This window comes from Epinephelus fuscoguttatus, linkage group LG18 (assembly GCF_011397635.1).
Source record: "Epinephelus fuscoguttatus linkage group LG18, E.fuscoguttatus.final_Chr_v1".
Classification (NCBI taxonomy): Eukaryota; Metazoa; Chordata; class Actinopteri; order Perciformes; family Serranidae; genus Epinephelus; species Epinephelus fuscoguttatus.
The window spans coordinates 11,916,032-11,940,392 of NC_064769.1; the positions used below are offsets into that span (position 1 = coordinate 11,916,032).

The 24,361-nt window shown below is 40.4% G+C and overlaps 1 protein-coding gene across 1 annotated transcript in view; it reads left to right on the forward strand.

The window, feature by feature from the left end:
• The window catches only part of si:dkey-34e4.1 (carboxyl-terminal PDZ ligand of neuronal nitric oxide synthase protein), an 84,388-nt gene that overhangs the window by 40,549 nt on the left and 19,478 nt on the right, over window positions 1–24,361 (forward strand). The window contains exons 3-10 of the mRNA XM_049604567.1: window positions 1,184–1,276; window positions 1,462–1,520; window positions 5,094–5,202; window positions 7,132–7,273; window positions 10,201–10,373; window positions 16,880–17,041; window positions 20,217–20,418; window positions 23,530–23,860. Of these exons, the coding sequence (XP_049460524.1) occupies window positions 1,184–1,276; window positions 1,462–1,520; window positions 5,094–5,202; window positions 7,132–7,273; window positions 10,201–10,373; window positions 16,880–17,041; window positions 20,217–20,418; window positions 23,530–23,860 (1,271 nt within the window). The remainder of the gene's footprint in view (window positions 1–1,183; window positions 1,277–1,461; window positions 1,521–5,093; window positions 5,203–7,131; window positions 7,274–10,200; window positions 10,374–16,879; window positions 17,042–20,216; window positions 20,419–23,529; window positions 23,861–24,361) is intronic.

Sequence of the window (24,361 nt, forward strand, 5' to 3'; positions counted from 1 at the left end):
ATTAGTTGCAGCGGGTAAATTGTTTCCAAGCTCATGACTGATTTATCATGCATATTTGTTCAGCTATGTGTAATCAGCTGTAATCAAATCATCTCTATGCTACCAACAAACATACTAAATAAAAGCTTCAGAATTAAAGCACCAGGGGTCCACTTTGATTTATTTCATTATAACAATACTTTATTCAAATGTATTATCATAACAGTACTTTATTTCACTTTATTATGAGAACACTTTATTTAATTTTATTGTAACAGTACTTTAACTTTATTGTAACAGTACTTTATATAACTGTATTATAACAATGATTTAACTTAAACTGTAATAATACTTTAACTTTATAATATGGATACTTTCTTTAACTGTATTATAACAGTACTTTATTTAACTTTATTATAACAGTAGTTCACTTAGTAGTTTAGTATTTTAGTAGTGTAAAACCTTAATCACAATTTATTTTAATTTAAGAGTTTTGCATTGCTGCACACCTTGCTGGAGCACTCTGAACTCCTCAAGTTGAAGTAACTTCAACTAAGAGCGGAAAAGCTCCCCATGTCATCTCTGCTTCTGTCCCATCGTCCAAAGGATGATTTGAGAGGCGGGCCTTCTGCGGTGGTCATAAAAACAAGTTTACAGTTGGTGAACAATGGAGGACAAACTGGTGTTAGCAGTTGTTGGATACCCAGAGCTATGCGACTTTACAAGCCACAGTTGCTATGATCTCAATAGAGAATAGCTACTGATTACTGTGAAAAATAGAAATAAAAAATAATGAAAAAAAAAAAAAAAAATGAAAATAATGGTAAATAATGGAGTGATTACACAGGTAAGTTAGGGTGAGGAGGTGATGGGGTGGTTACGACAATATAGGTGCAGCAAGCATTTTTTTATTAGTGGCATTCAGTTAAAAATAAAAGCAAAAAACAAAACAAAAAAAAAAGCATTGTGGTGCACCTTATGTTTTGCAACCTGCAAAACACTTTAAGTGTGATCAGGGCTTAAGAGCAGATTTCAAAATATCAAGGTAAATATTGTGTATGGCGATATATAGTCTAAAAATATTGAGATATTATATATAGGAAATATCTTCCAGCCATATTGCATACACACAAAAAAGAAAAGACACTATAAAAATATGTAGTTCTATTATTCTGATGAGCTCTCCTTTGTCTTTTTCTTTTAGTATGAATTCAAGGCCAAGAGCATCAAGAAGAAGAAAGTCAGCATTGTGGTGTCTGTGGACGGAGTGAAGGTGATTCTGAGGAAGAAACAGAAGGTAAGTCACTAGTGACAAACTCTTAAAGGAATATGCTGTAACCATTTTCAGCTCAATTCAGAAATTAAATGCCAGGGTTGGTAACAAAAATCAGTTTTAGCATATCAGTAATAATAAATGTATAAATTCTTTGATATAAGATGATAAGATCAGTGCGTAATCATGGTTATCTGTCTCATACACAGAGGAAAGAATGGACATGGGATGAGAGCAAGATGCTGATCATGCATGATCCCATTTACAGGTCAGTCACACCTCAGTCTCTGACAGTTTAATAGCTTCATACTGTGAAAAACTTACAAAATGTTGCTATCTTTGCCACTTGGTATATACACTTTATACACTCAGGGGATTAAACTGTCAAATATTCAGTCCGGCCTGTTCCTTGCGCTCTGCATGTTCTTGTTAGCTTTGACTACGGTGATTACCATGCGTATACTGCGTATAATACAAACTGTATGTCTCAGTGGAAATTGCATCTTCCAGCTCAACCCCTGTGGATGAAGCTGAGGCTTCCATGTACTTTAACATGCAGGACTAATGTGCTTAAATGTACTATAGCGTATGTGCCAGATGCACTTACATTCATAAGATAATGAATAATCTATAGCTTGTGCATGTAGTTAGTAGAGCATATGTTTGTCAGTATGTAATTTTTTCCAGAGGAGGCATCCTACTTTCAGAATAAATTCACAGTGATCTGGTATTTAGAACTATTCTTGCAAGAATACTTGAGTTTGTAAAAAAAAAATATATATACCAACATGTGTCCAAAAATACATTCATTAGGGCCCCAACATCCCATCAGCCATCTTCCCTGTCTACATAGTGATGGAGCCTGTCAAGCAATCATCTAAATTCTGCTGTTCTGTTCTGCTAAACAACTCTCAGCAAATAAACTGCAAAGTGTCAAAATATAATAATACTGCCTGTCAGGTGCTGAGAAGAAAAGGGAGTTTTAGAATTGAAAGTGCAGGCAAAAATTGAAGATGAACTTTTTGGTCAGGACTGTGAACGTCTGGGTTTTTTGTTCTTCTTTTTTGGCTGACTTAAAACAAGCAATTAGAGCTAATAAGGCAGCCTCTTCGTGGAAATGAAAATCTCAGAGATGGAAAAGAGTATGCAGCCACTTAAAAGTGTCTTAACCAGCTTGTGTGTGATGTGTGTGTGTGTTTGTAAATTATGTATACATCTGTGGGAGGATCTCATTTGGCAAAGCCACACCTCGTCAAGGGGTCGTGTGTGTTGGATACATTTATCCTTAGCTAGTGTTTCTGTGGCTGTGTTTGTGCAGTGGGGATACATAGTACATTCTGCATTGTGTGACTAGATGGTCATAATTTGTTTGCCCATTTCCCATTGGAGTTGTTTTATAGCAGTGAGCAAAGCTGCAGATGGAGATGCAGAGCTGACCCGCTGCTCTGCCAGTTTACTGCAGAGTGTGTGCAGGGTTGCTGGCAAGGACAGAGCCAGACGGGACAGTTAACTTGGATGGTATAAGGCACAAAGAGATTAAAGTAATGTGGTGGTGTAGAGCAATATGCTGTAAATATTGCCCCTTCATTTTATTTATATCTGCATTAGATCAGTGTTATCTCCCTGACTGCAATATTGGTTTTGATATTATTTTTCATGAAAAGGTACCGTAAAACTCAGAATATAATAAGTCGCACTGGCATGTAAGTCTAAGGTCTCAAACAGGGAAAACAAGGTTTTATATTACTATTTGTTAATAAAAACGTTATACAAGTTATTCCTACACTGTTTCCCTTTATTTTTGATTTGAAACACATTCAAAACACAATAACCTCTTAAGCAGCTTTGGTTACTTTTCAGATTGCAATTTTCCAAACAACCTCTTCAGGAAATAAAATTACGGTATAACAACATCTGAGCCATAAAAATGAGTTTAAATTAACGTTAAACTTCTTTTTTCTTTTTTAAGAAGACAGCATTACAGTACCTTATTACAGTGTGGGCTGTAACTATACATGCTTACTCAAATCCCAAAAACGAATGAGTTTAAATTACTATGTAGCGTAGGGTGACCATATTTTGATTTCCAAAAAAGAGGACACTCGGCTGGCCACGACACAGCCTACTTAAATGATACTTGCAGTTTACTCAAAGATGCCTTATAATTTTAATATATTTAAAATGTACATGTATGGATAGAAAATTCAGTTATATTACAAAATAATATCTCTCAAAGACAGAAATTCAGATAGGCCCCAATAGGGACACATACACACACTAGAGTGTGGCGATCTGAGCCCGATGGTACCCGACGGGTCGGCCGGGTTTGGTCAAAAATGTAGCTATAAATTGTATTTGGGCTCGGGTCGGATTCGGTCAGCTTTCAGTGAAAATGTAGTGTACAAATAAATAAAATCCAATTGTCTGTCCTGTTTATTGCTTGAGCACTGTTATTTACGTGACAACGCCTGAACATAACACACACAGACACACATTGGCTGTTTGTTTCTATCTCTTCCCTCGCTGGAAGTCTCGGACCTCCAGCCGCCCGCCTCCGCCTTGATTAAACGCTGAAAATAAAATAAAAGAGGGAGACAGGTTTTTCCTATTTTATCTTACTCTGTTTTATTTCTCCCTCTTCTCTCGCTGGAAGCGTCGGACCTCCCACCTCCTGCTCCCGTCTCAAACACGGAGGTCTCCCTCTCTGCTGTGCACGCCCAGCCTGTTAAATAGCCTGTAACCACTGTGTGACACAAACTCAGTGCTTTGGTCATTAAATAATGTCGGGCTCGGTTCGGGTTCGGACAGAAATATGCTGCCCGTGCCGCACTCTAACACACACACACAAACACACGGAAAACTGGACATTATCATCAGTTTATAAAAGACCCCCGGACGCCCCAGACGGGACGTGAAAAGTGGACATGTCCGGGCAAAAGAGGACGTTTGGTCAGCCTAACGTAGCGCCATCTTGTGGGTCAAATTACCTATGTCAGCATTTACCTTGGTCTATAGGTCGCACCAGTCTATAACCCGCACCCAACTTTTTAGATGAAAAAAAGGGGGAAAAAAAGTGCGACTTATACACCAAGTTTTACGGTAACTTCAGTGTTTTTCAACCTGGACTGCATTTCCCATGTTTTGTGTCTAAGTGACTGATGGAGACAATCATTTTTTAATTAGTCTGGTATTAAATGAGACTGCTGCCGCTGACAGCAGTGAAACAAGGTGCATTGAAACAACAGGGCACTTGTGCACAGTCAGCGTATGTCCACCAAAAGGGCTTGTTTTTGCCACTGACAGGTTTAGATTATCATTCTCAGTATCTGACAGCATTATGGAAGAATCCCTATAGACACTGTCCTTTTTCTTAAAGAGTAAGATCCTTTTTGTTAAACCAGAAACAACCCAGAAATGGCTAGCGCTAAACCCACCAGACTCCATTTAAATAAACAGTCATTTAATTATCATAAAACACACTTCATTCAAAGTTAACAGAGACAAAATAAAGCTCACAAAAGCCATCTTGGTCCATCTTCCTACTGTTCCAACAATCACCAGCTCTGAGCTGGGTAAAATAAACCCTGAATTCACCCAGTTAGATGTGAAAATATGCTGGCACTGTGCACACTAAAATGACCATTTATGTGAGTCTGGTGTGTTGGGTGATGTTGATTTTGGGTCTGTCTCTGGTTAAATAGAAGGCTCTTAGACTCTTAGAATAACAATCTGAGCTAGTCAGTGGCAAAAAAACACTTTTCCTTAAAGAGTGACTATAAAGAAAGGGTGGATCATGTAAAGAAGAACCTTGTGTATTTAAATTTGCTGTCTTGTTTTCTAGGATTTTCTACGTTTCTCATGACTCCCAGGACTTAAAGATCTTCAGCTACATCGCAAGAGACGGTTCCAATAATTCCTTCAGATGTAATGTCTTCAAGTCAAAGAAGAAGGTACAACAAAAGACTGCTCACACACTGCCTGACTGTAGACATACACAGCTGATTACACACACTTTTGTAAGAAATAGAACTATCCTGCTGCTTTTACATTTCATCACCCCTGAGATTTACCCAACTGAAAATGAAACCAACAACCACACAGAGAGAAAGCTGCATTAGTAGGCCTTAAAGGGACAGTTCAACCCAAAAGCAAAAATACATATTTTTCCTTTTACATGTAGTGCTACGTATCAGTTAATATTGCTTTTGTGTGAGTTGCAGAGTGTTGGAGATATTGGCCGCAGAGATGTCTGCCTTCTCCTGAATATAACGGAACTAGATGACCCTGGGCTTATGGTGGTCATAGTGCCAAAAAAAATACATTTGAAAAACTCATCAGCAATGTTTCTTTACAGAAATCATGACCCACTTACTCAAGATAATCCACAGACCTTGTTGTGGGCAGTTTCATGTAGGAACTATTTTCTTTCTACTGAACTACACCTACCAATTGTATCACTGCACAGAAGGGAGCATGCATCTACTCACTGACAAGATGCTAGTGCTCAAGACACAGGAGATGTAAACATTAATGTCGTCCTCCTTGGGTGAGCTGTAACATTAGCTAGCTCAGTGATGCCAGGTGAGCTAGCAGTAGATGTACACTTCCTTCTGCGTGATGATACGGTTGGTGGGTGTACTTCAGCAGACAGAAAATAGTTCCTACTTGAGACTGGACATGACAAGATCTGTGGATGATCTTTTTTTTTCTTTCTTTCTTTTTTTAAGATTATTTTTGTGGGCTTTTGCCTTTAATTACAGGACAGAGGATAAAAAACTGACATGCAGCAAAGGGCTGCAAGCCAGATTTGAACCTGCGGCCGCTGCAGCAAGGCAATGCCTCTGTACATGGGGCGCTGGCACTATCCACTATGCAACTGACGCCCCTAGATCTGTGGATTATCTTGAGTATCCAAGTCATGATAAGGAGACATAGCTGTTGAGTTTTGCAAATGTGTTTTTTGGCACTTTGAGCACCACTAGCCAGTGCCATCTAGTTCCATTATATTGGAGAGAAGGCAGACATCTCTACAGCCGATGAAAGATGTAGTTTTAATTTTAGGGTGAACTATCCCTTTAATCCAATGCAGTCATTCGATGTGTCGTATTCAGGACGGCTCTTTCTTTTTCCTAACTGGAAAAAGCCTGTGCTCTTATTCCTCACTACCCAATTTGCTGCTGTCATTGCTCCTTGATTTGTGTTAAGCACTCTGTAGACTTAAATGTGATTTGCTTCAGCTTTCTGCGTCCAGCTACCTGTGACCAAGGGCTGTTTGTTTCCTGTGTTTCTGAATTTGGATCTTTTAATTTAAGAATACATTTCCTGATTATGTCAGCTCAGTGAATCAATTTTGGTTTTAAATTTGATTTCCGGTGGTTTAGTTAATATCCTGCTGCTAACCGCTCTAGATCCATCACCTACAGTGAATACAGAATAGATGCACTGCAAGACAAGGATTGCAGCTGCATATTTCAGACAAGTACCTCTTTACCTTTCTTCAGTTTAAGCTGTTTTTTTTATGTGTGTTGCCGCAGTTGTTGTAAGTTACCGCAGTCTTGGCTCATAGGTCTGGTAATATCAGTTAGATGTAATGAGAATTGTTCCAAAGAAGCGATGTTATTAGTCTTTGATCGAGGGTATTCAGCTGTGTGCCAAGAATGACTCAGTGTTCATGTTTTCAGTCCACCAGAGGCTACAGCAGGTGAGTTCATTTAACTCATCTCAAGGCAGGCAGGAGGAACTCGTCAGTGAAAATGACTCGATGTGGTGTTTGGGGCTTATTGTTGAATCCTTCTGCTTTAAACACTGACCTTTTATCTCAAACTCTCCTCCCTGTTCTTTCCGTCCATCTGTCTCTGCCTCCTCTCTTTCCCTGTCAGACACAGGCCATGCGTATTGTGCGCACAGTGGGTCAGGCCTTTGAAGTGTGCCATAAGCTCAGTCTGCAGCATGCTGAGCAGGATGCAGACGGACAGGCGGATGGAGAGAGTGACAAGTCTACAGAGGAATCCAGCAGCCATGGTGAGGCCTACCTGAAAGGATTTACCGTTATCTGCTATGCACAGTGTTGCCTTTGCAGAGTACAGTCAAATTCACATTTTGGGTTATTATGTTGTGGCTGATTTACATGACTACAAAAAACTGTGCATGACAATATGTTGAAATTAGGTATTTAAAGGTATAGGGTATTTAAAGGGAGCAATAAAATCTTGAAAACTACTAATAGTACTGATTCTTTGACTGTGTTTGCAGCTAACTTTGTGAGCCAGAGACTGTTTGTACAGTTTAGTTTCTGTTTAGTAATGTGCAAACACCTGCTGCTTGTCTGAGCCTTCCAACTGTTAGGGAGCCCAAACAGAAGAGAAACAGCACAAAACTTTGCCAACTTTTACTTGCTGGATTTGTTTTAGTGAAATGATGGAGTGCATATACCCAGCTATGCTATTAGATTATTAATTGAGAAGTTTTTATTCACCTTCATTACGGTTTGCCAGATGCAAAAATGCTAAAGCTTGTACAGATTTTTTTGTTTTTTCCAGTGAAAGAAAAACATACAACAATCATGAAAACTGCACATTGAGTAAGTTAAACTGACAATATCAACAGCTTATCATATCACAAGAATGGCTGAATTATGAGTACAGATATAGCAGAGTTGGGTCAAAGTCAGTGCAAGTCATAAGTAAGTCTTTGCTTTGAAGTATCACATCAAGTCCCAAGTTATATATAACATTAAGAACATTTTAAAGCAAAATGTTCATGTGTACCTTGGTATGTTTTTCCTGATATCACAGTTAGGGTTTGATCTAATTTTTTTCAAATCTGAATATAGTTAAGGGAGCCCAGTAGCATTGTAGGTAGGGCGGGCTCCCCATGTACAAAGGCAGTGTCCCTGCTGCAGTGTCCACAGGTTTGATTCGGCCCCTTTCCATCATGTCGTCCCCTCTCTCTCTCTCCTGCTTTTGAAGTTCAAACTGTCATTAAAGGCAAAAAAACCTTTTTAACAACATTTAATCAATTTGTCTTTATAAGAAAAGTAACAACAAACACAAAAGAAAGACCAACGCAAGAGACCACAACCTGAAATCAATATGGGTTAGAGGCGTAATGTGGGGGGGCAATGGCCCTTCCCCTACTTCCTACTCCCCCTACTTCTGGCCCCCACACCCATCTTTGTACTTTGCCTTCATTTTGATTTCAACTAAACAGGGATGCATGATATTGGATTTTTTGCAGATATCCGATACGCCAGCATTGAACAACTCATTTGACCGATAACAAATACCGATACTGATATATCCTCTTTTTTTTCTACCTAATTTTAGTGATCATCAAGTCTTTTCTGTAGTGGAATTAACATCATTTTATGCATGCATACCCTTATGATGGCCCAGCAGCAGATGGAGACATGAAATACAACACTTTTCAAAGAATGTAAGATAGATGGACAGATAACTTAATTGTCCATCTAAGTGGAAATTTGTTTTGGCTTCTCTCAAAAATCAAGAAGCATATTGGCCGGTTCTGATTTTAAAATTGATATTGGCCGATACAGATGACGTACCATTATTATCAGCATGTTGGCTGATTCCAATATTTCCTTTTAAAGCCAATTTCAGCCGATAATGATGACCTGCCAATGTTATTGTGCATCTCTACAACTGAACACCTTTAAAGTTTCATGACTGCATCTTGCATGGTTGTGATGCTGTTGTGGTGACAAGATCAGTCCACAGACAGACAGACAGACAGACAGACAGACATTTAAACACCTGGCAAAACACTCAAAACACCCCTGTGGTAGTTCCAGTAAAATCAGTATCTGCTAGACCACTTTCTGCCATATTCAGACTCACAAGGTGAAAACAAGCCCAGCCGTCCCAGGATTGTCAAAACTGGTAATAATTAGAAGTCTGCTTACCTGAATGTTTTACTGTCTTAATGTGATAATATGTTAGTGTGTGCTGTCAAAAGCACATTTCCCTCCTTTCAATGGCTTCGAATAGGTCTGTTATCAGAAATATAAGGAGTTAATTGACTGCACACCTCACTGGTTTTACAGCAGACTTTAATTTTTTTTCAAGTACAGTCTGAAGTAATCACATTTTAACTTCAGTCTGACTCTAGGCAAAGTCTTGCAATTGGACTCACACGTCTGAGTGAAAAAATGTAACAGAAAAAATGTGACCCAGCCAAATAATTGTGTAAACGAAAGTACACAATACACAGAAAGCTTTGTGGTTACTGCATTGTGTTTCTTATAAAGAAATAATGCCAACCATTTTTCACAGACATGCAGGTATTTTAAAACTCTCATCTGACCTTTAACATCTGGTGTGAACAGTGTTAATGTGGAGAACGTGGTATTTATAAGCCTTTATTGTTCATTTTGGTCACACGCTTGCAGACTATCTCTCTCCTGGCTGAAGCTTGACCTTAGATTGATTACACGCCTATTTACGACCTAAGTGGAGCCATCAAACCTCACCAGCTCATTAATTCAGCACAGCGGTCAAACAGCAACAGCACAGATGTCCGGTTACACTGCCATGTAAACAGATTTAACAAACAACATCAAACTAATCTGGATTTAAGTGTTCTGTGATGCTGTGTTCATTTCATGTGGGATGGAGGGTAACAATGACAAAGATTCCCATGATTACAACCGACACGTCATTGGACAACACAAGAGGTTGATTGCCATTGTTACAGTAATTAGTGTAATTTGCTCAGTGAATGAATAGTTGTCTGCCACTGAGCTGCAGTTGTGTGACAGGCAGAGATGATCACGCAGGAGGAAAGTACTGTGTATGTGCTCAAAATAGCATTAATTTAGGGTTTAGTTAACCAAAGGAAAGCATCCCTGTTTGTTCCTTTTTATGGACCCTTATGCATTGTTTTAGGTGATGGCAATGTTTTCTGAATTGTCCTTGTGTGTTCTTTCACAGGTCGTAAGCTGACGGGTGCAGAGCGAGGGGAGGAAGAGGAGGACAGCAAAGTTGCAGGAAGACGAGGAGGGGAAGATCCTTCAGCTGGCACTTCACTGTGTGAAAAGGCAGTCAGTGAAATTCTGCAGAGTCTGGCTGAGCTGAACGTGGTCAAACCGGGACAGACCATAATGGTAAGATACTGCAGCACACACACACACACACACACACACACACACACACACACACACATTGAATTGCTAAGGGCAAGGAGGTTAAAATAAGCACACTGTATTGTGCTTGATAGATGGTGGTTGTCCACAGTCCCTACAGCGTAAAGTCGAACAGTCTTTTTTAAATTTCAAAGGTCAAGAATAAGATTTAGATCTAATGGAGATGGTTTTAAGCTGGGAAAACATTAGATTTCTCCTCACTGTTTGTGTTTGATATATTGAAATTTCAAGGATACTATGGCTTTTGCACTTTTCTTCTTTTTTTAGAGGATAAAGCAACTTTTTAGATGTATTTGTGAAAACAGCATCTAAGATTCAAGCCATAGATTAGCCATGATTATCAGAAAATGGGCCCCTGGGTACGATTTGCAAAAATGGTCCTTTTTCATTGTCACTTTTGGCCTCACCAAGTCAAGCCACGTTGTGCTGGTTTGCATTTCCATTATCAGTTTAGACACGTTATACCCATACCGGGCTGCACCAAAGGTGGACTTTCTCCGGAGTAGGTCCAAAAGCCTGGCTGCCCACCCTCAAACGGTGTAGCGGTGGCGTCTCACCATCCACAGCCACCTCTCGTTGACGTGCTTTCTTTCCCTTAAACAAGCTGTGTGTGTTGCAACACTAACCTCACCTCTGTCTACAGGAGACCAGAGAGAAAGGTCTCTGTGCGTTCAGCTCTCAGTACTTTGAAGTTTTAGTTTAGTTTCCCTCTTGCGTCCTGTTCGTACTTTATTTTACTTACTGTTTGATGTTCGCTATCAGCCGTATTAGTTTTTGTGCTGCTTCAGAATAAAAGATTTAGATGACAAAATAACAGGACTTTTATTGTGAAGGATCTATAGGAAATTAAATGTGTTTATCACTGAATGTGAAACTTTGTTAGCAGCTTTTCTTCAGCAAAGACAAGTTTAGCCACGGATCAGCTTGTTGCTTTTAAACATCACTTAAGACAAACCACCATCAGTTAAAGACACACCTTCAAGCAGGTAGCACTGTTGTAATGGAAATACAAATCCCTGCCGTGCTGGGCTGACGGCCCAAACCAAACCAAACCAAACCAAGCCAGCCCGTATCTGCTGAAAAGGGGTAAAAGTCCCCCCACCTCTCCTACACACTACAGACACACACACTTTATAGTTGGTGAGCCTCTTTTTGTGTCATTGTTTTGCATCTTTTGTAGTCATAATGCATCTTTATGTGTTTTTGAGTGTATTTGCAGTTGTTTTGTGTCTCTTTGAGGTCATAGCATTGGTTATGTACCGTAGAGACAAAATCCGTCTGTCCTTTTATTGCAATAAAAACTTTGTGAGGACCCATTGTGCTATTAAGTTTGTCCTCCATATGGAAAGTAGAAGCTACTAAACTAAGCTAACAAGGTTACATCTAGACATCTAGGAAGCTGGTTTGCCTAACTTGCTAACATTAGCACTGATTCCCACCAGACTAGACACTTTTCGACTCTGTTACTGTAACACTTGCTGAGTCATTGGCTCAGTGCTGTGTTATAAAAGGATGTCAACCTAATTTTAAATGACTAACTTGAGTCTAGCTTTATCATCAGCTATTATTATTCAATAATCTTTTGAATAGAAAGGACCGAGACGGGGGAATAAACTGACTCATGTAAACTCTGTATTTTGTGGGAAAATTAAACCATGTTTAATAGTCAAATTGAATAATTCAAAGCAAACACAAAGGAGTCCCCCACACAAACAATGGGGATCAGGGATTAGTCATCAGCAATGCACATCCACAGGTCATTCACATTTCAGTCTGGCTGATGATTGCTTGACTGAACATGCTGCTGCTCTGCCCCACTCACTGGAAACAGGCAGTGCAGAGAGGCACAGCTACTGTGAGCTGGGAGTGTACATATACTGAGAGGTATTACGGACTGTCGTTAAAGAGAATCTTTGGTATTTTCTAACCTGTTTTCTCATGTTTTATGTCTAAGTGACAAATGGAAAAAACATTTTTAAGATTGGTCCAGTATTTAAAGAAAGAGTGGCTATGAAACAGGCTGCTGCGTAACTACTCAGGGCATGTTCGCACCTTCAATTTACGTCCACTGAAAGTGCTTGTTTTTGCCACTTACAGGCTCAAATTAATATAACTGTCTGTCAGAGGAATAAAACATTCTTCTTTACCTTTTGCTTGATCCAGTATGTTTGTAATTGTGTCTAAGTCTTGCTCAAGGAGAAGTTCACTCTGAAGTCACGAGAGTTGATTTTTTTGCAGAAAGACAGAAATTAGCAGACTGGATCAAGCAAAAGGCAAAGATAGATAGATGTTTTATTTCACAGTAGGGATCCTTAATGTTGTGAAACACTTATAATAACAATCCGAGCCTGTCAGTGGCAAAAATAAGCACTTGAGTTATATGTACATGAAGATGCACTCATGCACCAGTGCTTACTTGCAGCTCATTTTGCAGGTGCTGGCTGCAGCACTCTCTGGACCAGACTTAAAGATGTTGTTCCCATTAGTCACTTAGACACAAAAACATGGGAAAATTGTGTCCAGGTTGATAAATACTGAAGTTTCACTTTAAGGGAGAGGAGGTAAGGGGCTGATTTGTTGCTGGGGACATTAAAAAAAATCACCAAGGGTGGCTGTAAAAGTTGCTAAACCCTAGAAGCAAAATTGCAAAGTTGGCAGCACTAACCGCTGGAATTTATGTGATATTACAAACTATTTTTAGTCGTAGTCTTTGGACAGCTTAACCTTACTACACTGAAATGTAAGGGCAGTCTCACATTAACAAACTCAGCTCATGAGCACCACTTTCTCATCAGAGTTAGTTTCCATCACAGTTGTGGTGGAGGTTTATCCCGGACACCAGGGGCGAGGTAGCAGCAGCAGCATCCACATTTTAATGATTACATTTGTTTTTGCCTCAGACTGCCTCTGTCTTTTTAACTATAGGAAATTACTTCTGATGTGATTCATTGCTTTGGCTTTAGTGGTGTTTTGATGCTATAATCCATGCATAGTGCTGCCAAATGGCTCATTGACCTAAGGAAGTACAGTACAGTGCTTTGTCATCTACTGCAGTACCTGACCAGATCATTGACTGCAGCTGTCCATGACTAACCACAGTTGGCAGCAGATACTGTAGGTGTGAAATAAAGCGGTCACGCTTGCATGAGGTAGAAAGACTACATTTTTGTTTCTCTGTGTTTGAGATTTAGCACACTTTAAATCCTTATGAAGTTCAGAGCTGACGATTATCTCGCACGAATATTTTCAGTGTGACAGGATGAAAAGATGCAAACATGCAGGCTCTGGTGTGTCATGATGCTTTTCCTTTGGATTTGTCACCATAGTGAGAGTGGTAGACACTGCTGTTATCAAGCTGCTGAAAGAGAGAGAGCGTTGGATTGGAGTGGGGAACCTGAATATTCCTGCTGGCTGTGAAAGGGGGACACTTAATCCCAAAAACCCCAGTCTGTTCTCTTTGATTTCTGAGAAACGCCACCATAATCCCATTGAGGGGTTCACGAACATCTGCTCTATGGAGATAAGCAAGGAGAGAGGGAAGGAATAAGAGAGAGGAGGAAAGAAAGAGATGGAGGGAGGAATAATGAGAGATCAGGATAGCAGGAAAAAGACTGGCCAAAAGATAAACTACACAAGATGCTATAAACAGGCACCACAAGTGTGGACAAAATAACAGAAGCACTTCCAAGACCATCTGAGCTGTTGAATTGACTGAATTTGAGGTCTGTTACTAATAATTATTTATCATTATCAATGAAAAGCCCTGAAAGCACATTTTCCCAATGAGCTTTTTACTGTAAACAGAGAGCAAAATGTTGCGGCAGAGTTTGAAATGTGTCACATTTCTTATATTTTCTCTGAGCTTCTCTGACTGGTGGAGCAGAATGATAAGCGGCCAAGAAAAAGACAATGAGGATATTAACTGACATTGGCTCATATCAATCGTGGCCCTCGGAACTGATTCAAATACAAATCGTACCATGAGAAATATAGTATGGCTCTCCAAGAAATTGATATAACTAGGGATGGGTCACGATTTTCGAATTTCAAATAGTCGTTTTATTTTTGAAAAATCGATTTTTTAATGCGACTATTACTATTCGCCGTCTTATTTCCCCCCTTAATTTGACATGCAATTCAGCTCCTAACCGCACGAGGGAAGTATAGGATTGCTACAGCGGTGTGAGATGGGCTACCAGCTAGTTTGATGCTCTTCTACAAACAGGAGAAACATGCAGAGACTACTACTCCGCGAAGAATGTCCGCAGTCATTTGGGCTTTCATAGTCGAGCGCACTTCCGCGTTGTAGTTTCCTGTAAAATGTCCGTGAAAAGTCCCCGCGATGTGAAAAATACATGCCGAGCAGTCACTGGTGCGCGGAGCTTTGCACGCACAGGGCTTGCGGACATCCGCTTTGAGTCTGCGTGGACCTCCGTGGAGTCCGTTCCGCCCGAGTATGTTAGGGCATTTAATGATGAATGGATCTCTGTGTGCGTGGCTCCGGGGGGGGGTGTTACTCGAAAAATTGTCGAATAGTTGCCACGATTTTCGAATAGTGTTTTTGCTTGTGCTGCCCATCCCTAGATATAACATGGTATCGTGATAAGACTTGTTACTAACACTAAACATGCAACTGCACGGTGGAACAGTGGTTAGCATTGTTGCCTCACATTGAGAGGGTTCCGATTTCACATTGTGGAGTTTGCGTGTTCTCCCCGTGGGTTTTCTCTGCATTCTCCGGCTTCCTCCAAACACATGCAGGTCTATGTGCTGGCCCTGTGATTGTCTGGTGACCTCTCCAGGGTGTCAACAGCCTCTCACGCGATGTCAACTGAGATCGCCTTCAGCCCTCCTGTTACCCTTAAGATAGTCTCGCTCACCTTTCTCAAGAAAAGAAAGGTCTGGCTGGGCCGACTCTCACTTTAAGATTGGAGAAAAAAACACCCGGCTGCTTGTATTTCTTTCAACCAATCACAATCGTTCTTGGCGGTGCCACAGCAACGGTGCGCTTGCAAAAATATTGCCGGGGGGAACAGGTTTTGGTGTAACACGCCCACAAAAATATCACCTACAGGACGCGAACCATGGCAGAAAAATGGCTACATCCCCGCAAGATCAAACACTGCAAAAGTTAGTAAAGGACGTGTTGAAAACCGCTACACAATCGGAGGTGGTAGGGCGGGACTTAAGCGGGTGGCTCGTTCCGCCCAATGAGAGGCTGATCTATGCAGCGAACTTCCGCCCACTCAGACTACCCTTAAGAGGATAAGCATTTACAGAAAATGGATGGATGAATGAATGAATGAATAGATATGCAACAAGTTAAGCTAAATAAAACACATTTGGTTATTATATCAATGATAGTCCAACACTCTCAATCTGCTTTATCACGACCTTGTGGGTGTGATCTGATCAGTTTTGATTGACCCTGACAGCCCATGGTATGGTATGATGGTAGGAGGTGACAGTTGTTCCTTTGTGTTTTGTATATGTCTTAAAGGTTTTGTAACTGGCAGCAATCCTAGATATTAAGTCACAGTGTACCTGAAAGATTAGATCATCAAAATGTATCAGATATATAATCTTTATGGTATAATTTTATGGTGCCAAATTAAAATGTACCTTCTTTTTACATGCATTTCAAATTATCTAGGGTAACTGATGATGATACACTGAGGTCGAAGGCTCTCTCACTCATTTGTGGGACCTTCAGTTGAATAGGATGCACTTTGTGGTGTACTCCATTGCCCTCTAGTGGTGTGATGTAGGAGTTACAGTGTATTTGTGTCCCACTGTAGAGAAAGTAAGTAGTTTTGCGTGACAGCAGAAGCAATTTGTGTGATTCGTAGAGGTGAATTGTATGATTAAAACATACTTACACAATAAACCCATCTCTCTTGGTGAGTACTGATGTCCCTGAAGACAGAAACACACAAATGCTCTGTTCCTGCTATCTGTGAGAATACAGTGAAGTGTAAAGCTGCTTGGGGAATGTCCTATAAACATGAGTGCTACCAGAGATCATCTGGAAAATCATTTAAAAATCCAAGGAGGAAGCAGACTGGGAGAGATAAACACAGGCAGATAAAGGGAGAGTATCGTAATGAGCTCAGAGATTATTCCAGTTCTGATGAGGGGTTACAGTCGGGCTCCAGGGGGCTCCAGATCAGTGGGTCGCAGCCCTGCTCTCAGGGACTCTAGAGGACTGGGCGGTTTCTATCCTACTGGTTCGTTAATTGCATTCATCTGGTGTCCAGGGTCTAAAAATAGCTCCTCTAATGTAGTGAGGATGAAACACTGGCAGCACCATGGGTCCTGAGGGCCAACATTGAAGTCCATTGTGTCTTTGAAGTTTTTTTATGTGGTTACAGTATGTGTCAGGGAATACGACGTGAAGTATGTTTTTTACAACCATTTTCTATCAGTAAAATGATTTATTTTTTCTCTGTGTGTTTGTCTGTGGTCAGGACTTTGATCGAAGGTCCCTCTTCACCGTGACGTCCCAAGGCATTACTCCCAGCAGCCCTTGCTCTCGCTCTCTCACTCCGCTGGCATCACAGCACTACCTGCAGCTTCTTCAGCAGCAGCTGCAGCAGCAACAGCAGCACACACAAGTGGCCGTAGCACAGGTAAGACATACATCACACACCAGGGGTCATCAACTACACTTGTCTAAGGGACAGAATTTTCTAAGCGGGCACCGCGGGGGCCGGACTTTAAAAAAACAAAAACAGAAAACAGATTTTTAAATAGTTACATGTTGGTGAAGATTCTCAGTCATCCTGAGTGTTATATCATATGGAACTGGACTTGCTTGGGTTTCTTGAAAATGTTTCACCTCTCATTCAAGAGGCTTCTTCAGTTCTAACTGACTGGTGGGAAGTCACAGGCTTTAAACCCTGTGTGGATGGACATCACATGTGAGCATATGACAGTGACCTTAATGAGTTTAAAGCCTTCCACTCCACAACACCAGTCATGTAAAACGGAAAAAGCCTCTTGGATGAGAGGTGAAACGTCTTCAAGAAACTCAAGCAAGTCCAGTTGCCTCTGATGGAGCACTTTGGATTAAAATAGTCAGACCTAATTAGCCCATTGTTGTGTTGATAATATTTTTATTCATAGGTGTTTGATAATATAACAAATTTAATTTGATAATTAAAAAAAAACAAAAACAAACAAACAAACAAAAAAAAGTTAAACAAGAGCTATGAGTTTGTCCCCATTTTGCATGAAAATATTTGCCTGGGTCCAGACCTTTGAATTCGTCCACTCAGTGGAGTTAAATAGGACTAAACGCTGTGGCACGTGTGTGTGTGTGTGTGTGTGTGTGTGTGTTAGAGAGAGAGAGAGACAAAGAGAAGATGGACTGTTGTACACAGTGTTTCTGTAAGTTAGGCTATTAACAACTTATTTGAACGTTGCTTTGTCGCTTTCTGATGCATCACTCCTACTTTCTAATAATAAGCTGGCAGATGGATTTATAAACTCTTAAGTACCCATGGATGGAATGCACATAAATGTGGATGGCAAATCGTTTTCTAAAGGCCTTGACACACCAAGCCGATGATTAGCTGTCGGTCAAAGCTGGGCTGTAGGTGAGCGTCTGCTACTCTCGTCAATGCAGTCGTCAACCCCCATCAGCTTTTTTCGTTTATTGGCTGATTCAGCATATTGAATCGGTGAGGGGTGAATGAAATCACTCTGACTGGCAGTTCAGCTCAGCACAGGAGAAGTGAGAAAAGTCAACAAAGAGCTAAAGTCAAGGGGACTGAGACCAAAACAAACTTGTTACATAAAGTAGGATTATTTTTCTTTAGTCATTGAGCTCTTTAGCAGACATGCTTCCTGATGGTTTGTGTTATTGTTCACTGGTGCACGGTAAATATGCTTTATTCTTTCAACATTGGATTGTGTTGTTAATGTACTAACTGGCTAACTAGCTTCAAGTTGGTCATCCAGTTTCCATTTTTCAAATAACGATTACAGACAACCACAATCTGTTGATGGGGAGGGTTATTTCCTCTCACGCAGGTGCAGAATGTACGTGCTGTTGACTGTCACCTGTAGTGTTAAGGGTGCAGCTTTCTGGGACATGGCGACGTCAGGCGATGCTTCATTGCCACTAGTTCTCTGAAGTCGGTTTGGTGTGTCTGGGCCCAAATAAAATTATTTCCATGTTAATTGTTTTTTAAGGTGCTTTAATAACGGAAAAAACATTCTAGATACCTTTAAGACTGAACAACATTTTTTCCCTCTTCACATTTTCTGAATTCATAATTATTGTTTTGGCTTTGGTGCACTGTGTGTGACCCTTGATGATTACTGTTATACACAGTGGACAAGCTATATCTTTTTCTGCATTACACCTACAATACAAGCTCAGATTTAGGGCTGCAACTAACAATTATTTTCATTATTGATGATTTTGATAATTGATGTGATTGATGAATTGTTAAAAAATGCCCATCACAACTACCTAGAGCCCAACGCACCTTGTTTTGTTTCAAGTCCGAAACCTAAAGATATACAATTACCAATAATATATAACTAATCACCAGAACCAGAGAGCTTTTTTAACTGTTTTCACTTAAAAAAAAAATACTGAAACAATTCACTTCTTACTGAAATCGTTGATTTTTATTTATTTTTTTTTGGTCAATCATTAATCAATTTAGCTCCACATTTCTATTGCTTTTTCAAGCGCTTTCATCGATGAGATTAACATTTCTCATTGTCTTTGTTCTTTGTTTAATCTTTCATCAACAGGCTAATTTAAGATCAAGACTGAAACCCAATAATCAATATCAAATTAATGAAGCTTGATACTCACCTGTTTTCAGTGAAGCCAGTGCTTGCTGTGTACCTCTTGTTTTTCCAATTTACTCCATCTTCAATTTCAGCAGGCCTAGATGAACCTGAGAGATTGATCTGGACTCGTGGTGTGGATTTAGCTCTCCCAGTATGGCATCATTTATTACCATTACTTGGCTTATTCGGTGACATGTTCACACAGCTTTGTATTTATCTCAGTCAGCTTATGAAAACCTAAAGTATGGCATAAAATAAAACTGGAATTATTTTGTCAGCTAAACATGTGATGTTTTTTCTTATTAGAGCCACACAAAGACATTGTTGTAGCAGTGTTGTCACAATATTGACATTTATTCCACCCAAACCTCCCTTGGTGCACTTTTACTGTGCTCGAGGCCAATACATACACTAATACACACACTATTACATATTTAGGTAGAACAGTTTGGAAAATCCTAAAGCACAATTGAGCAGGATGGAGACACATTCGGGTGATCTTCATCTTGAGTTCATAGCTTTCCCACTAGGGGGCAGCTCCAACACAGTTATGGAAGAACAGCCAGTGCAGCATAATAAAATACAAGCGGTGCAACATTTGTAACTGAGCATCTTATGGGATACATCAAGCCTCCATTTATAGTGTAATCTGAGGAAGTGCAACACAAATGCATATTTACTTCAGTGTTTCATGTCCGATCCAGTTGATTGCACTGCCACTGCAAATCATTAAAGTTAATTATCCGTTTAAATAGCTATTCCATCATCACTTTCAGTTTCAGTCTTGGGATTATACTGTGGTTATGGACAAGATTATGAGTCCATAATATTGTCAAAAACATATGATGTGGAGGCATGAAGATGATTGGAATTGAGAAACGAGACAGAAAAAATAACTATTGAAACGCACATCAAAATGGATAATGCATCTAGTTTTGCATACAAATCAAATCACATGCAAACATCACACCTCGCCCTTTGTTTCCACCACAGGTGCAGCTGTTGAAGGATCAGATGGCAGCAGAGACCGCTGCTCGGATGGAGGCTCAGGCCCGCGTCCACCAGCTGCTGCTGCAGAACAGGGACTTGCTGCAGCACCTGGCCCTGCTCGTGCAGCAGCTGAAAGAGCTGGAGGCCCGCTCCCCGAAAACACAGCCAGGACAGTCACAACAGGAGCCTCAGGCTAATGGACACAGTAAGTGACTGGTGGGAACAGTATGATCCCTCAGACGGACTCATGTCAGGTCAGGTTGCCTGTGTGCTGCCGTCCTTGTCACTGCTCACTCCTCTGTTGGTGTAGTCATACATGACACAAACCATGAGCCCTCACTGGCTTCCTGCCTGTAAACATCCCCTGTTGTGTCTGATGGGGCAGAAGCACAGCTGCCAGGTACTGAACTCCGCTCTGTAGGTGGAACAAGAGTGCCTTTTTTTCCTTTGCGTCATCTGGGTGTCCTTAAACTGAGCATTTTGCTTTGATCTGGACTGAGGAGAAAGAACGGTATCCTTCAGGTGTGAGCAAAACCAAATTAAAGCATTGGTGTAGATACAAGTAAGAGTTTTTTTATCCTGAAGATGTCTTGATTACACCATCAAAGGAGGCACTTAAGTCAGGGTTAATGAAGACTAATGAAAAGCCCCAGTCAATGTTAATGATAACGAATGAGGAACAAAGGAGAAGAGACTGAGTTAGTGCTCACACGTTATCTGGTCAGTTATATTGGGTCTTCATTTTAAATTTTACAAAGGCATCTTTGAATTTCATTTTTTTATAAACTAATATAACTTTCTCTTTTTATATAGCTAACATTTCAAGTTTTTATATTTTAAAACTTTGTGTAAAATAAGTTTAGTGCTCTCAGGTAATGTATATTATAGTCATGGCAATAGTTTAGCGCAGTGATACTCAGTTTACAACCTGAGGGTCAAATCTGGCCTGTGATGGGGTGACATGTAGCCCCAAACCATTTTCTAACTCACAATGAAAGTAAATTGGCTCCCACTGGGAATTCTTTTTTTTTTTATTTTACTTTTAATGTAAATAAGGTGCCAGTGTGTATTAAAAACATCAAAAAAGAGCTTGGGCTAAGTCCTGAATGTCCTCAATTCCTTGAAATGCCCCTGCATACACCATACCTGTTCAGGGCTGCTGTGACTAGCCCCTGGCCTCTTGTCAATTTGCAAAAATGGCCCCCAGACAAAGCAAGTTGAGTGTCCCTAGTTTAGCATTGTAGCCCGCTGACATTTGCTAATTAGCACTCAATACTACAAACTTCAGTTTAGGCTGAGCATTAGTTGGTTATACTGAGAAGTCATCAGTATTCATGCCCTTAGCACCAAAAACTACTGCACAAAATTCATGGTAGTCCACCCAATAATATTTGGGATATTTTAGTCTAGACCAAAGCAGTCAACCAGCGCCATTATGGATCCCACTGCTTTACTAGGTAGTGGGACTGGGCAGTGGCTGTGCTGTGATTAGCTAGTACTAGTGCTGTGATTGAGAAGTTATCGTCACATTGACACTTCAAGATTGAAGATGGTTACGGTTAGGGAAAAAGGTGTTGGTTAGGGCAAGTACTAGCCAATCACAGCACAGTAGGGTGAGACTAGCCAGGAAAGCAGCAAGATCCATAATAGTGGACCAATCAACCAACAGATCCATCAAACCACATCGTTAATGTGGCGAATATAAACATACACTCCCTGAACACTCCAGTAGTTTCACCTGTACTGCTCAATGCAATCCAATACAACAGATTTGCCACAAATTCTACTTTTAGGAAGGTTATAAGGTTCAGTTTTTGTTGACACTGTCAGAGAGGTGTTCAGTTGTATGTTTATTAATATTCTTCCCCCTCATGTTTAGAAACACCCCTTGATAAATTGGGATGTCAGTCACAACTGAACATTATTGTCTTCATAATGGTGGAATTTATGGCTGAGCTGTTGTATTGGATTCCATTGTATTTTACCGGTGTAATAAAGTGGCCACTGAGTGTACATAAAAGTTAAAATGTAACTAAAGTTGTGTCCATTACAGGAAATATTTCAGAATGGGATGGTTAATCTCGATCTTCGTCGTTAATCTTCGAAATGATTAATATATTTAATAGGCCTGATAATTAAAATAAAGGGCCGTGCATCTGCATCACATTGTGTTAAACACTGTGCTCACTTTGTGTCACATGATATGTGTAAACAACGTATTTTTACATACAATAGCATCTCTACGCTAAATTAATAGCAGTTGATTTAAAACCACATTCTGTCCGCATGATCTCACACTTACAGAATGTGTTCTCAGTGAGAGTTTTGATTGTGTTAACAACCTTTATTTTGATACCCTAACACACACACACACACACACACACACACACACACACACACACACATTGATACATGTCGTCCCAAAGGAGGATTTTTGGAGGAGGACTATATTTACAGGAGCTAAAAGAACGGTCAGTGCCAAAATAATAATGAATAACCACACACACAGTGGGCAGAGCTGTGTGTGTGTTTGTTTATGTATGAATTAGGCCCGCACAATTAATTGAATATTAATCACAGATATTGTCTCCCCACAATTAAATGAACATGATCGACTGTGATATTGATGTTTACAATGTGTGCTCCGCTCATAGAAAACTCTGCTGCATATCAAATGAAGTGCTTCCTAAAATAACAGTCATGGCAGCTGTTATGCGGCTACACACACACCCTGCAGCATCAGCCTGTGGAAAACTTCTTTAAATGTTGCAACTCCAGTCTAGATTAGAAAAGTAATATACAACAGGGATCAGAAAAAATTTAGATCAAATGTCCGGAACAGATGGTGAAGAGCTAATCTCCTCATCATTGGTTGTTTGGAAGTATTTTGAATTTAGACTGCATGAGACTTGTTTCTGTGACGCAAAGTGACACAGCTAACTTATTCAACCACCTGAAAAAACAAACACCACAATCTGCAGTACAGTGAACGCATGAAGGCCAAGAAAAATGACGTCACTCACTGAATTCCTGTCATTGTCCAGCGTCAACTCAGACAGCAATAACAGCGTCGCTGTACAGCACGTCACCAAATCTATCAAGTTGGCACATCATGTTTTATGCTTGTATTAATCATGTCAGTCCCTCTGATAGAAAATGCTAATCTCAGACATGGCTGGCCTAAGTGCTCCCAGTGGCACAGTGCCAAGTCCTCTTTTCTGTAATGAGAGTCAGCACTTAGAGAGATCTTTAGAAAAAAAAAAAAGCCTTTCAAAAAGTCTTTCAATTTTGTTGATTTGTCATTTAATTATTCCAGATGGTCAGCTGTCACCAGCCAGCTCTGTGTCCACATCAGCAAAGGCTCTGTCTCTGAATCTGAAGAACCACTACAGCCAGACCCTGGACCAGCTCATCACCTCCACACCTGCATGGCCACTCCAAACCTCACCACTCTCCCCCACCCAAGTGGACTGCGCTGAGTCCTACCTGAACCTGCTCAACCTGGAGAACAGCACTGAACCAGGCGCGCAAGTCAACGGAGACCTGGACCCCTTTATCAGGACCAATGGGACAGCTGACAGCAAGGAGAGCTCCTGCAATGAGATCGTCCCATTGACGTTACGAAACTCCGCCAACATGGATGAAAAGTAAGACAACTGTCCTTGTGTTTATAAAAAATCATGTTTGTTAGTAGTGTACAACACACAAAAACATCGTCAGTTGGCCTGCAGTGTGTAGTTCTGGCAGATCATTGCAATGATCGCATTATAAAGAAATTGTAAAGCATTTTGGGAAATACATTTATTCACTTTCTGATGGAGGGTTCCCACTCTTTTTTGACTGTATATTCACAGATTTTTGACAAAGGGCAAACATTAGTATATTAGTGGATAGAAGAAAGTGCTAGCATTCCTGGAGTGTAAGAACCACACCAAAGGGACTGAAAGTCGACGATTTGAATCATCAGTCACTGATCCCTCAGTCGACTGAGATTCTTTGAGTTGAGCAGTTGGTTTTTTTGTGTCAGTCAATGTCCAGTGTTCTTCTGGGGACGTTTCCGCCCACGGATTAAGCTGCGCTCCTCACTTTCATGCTGCTCCGATACAGGCAGCTGGTGACCCAGACCCAGGGTGAGTCTGAGTGATACG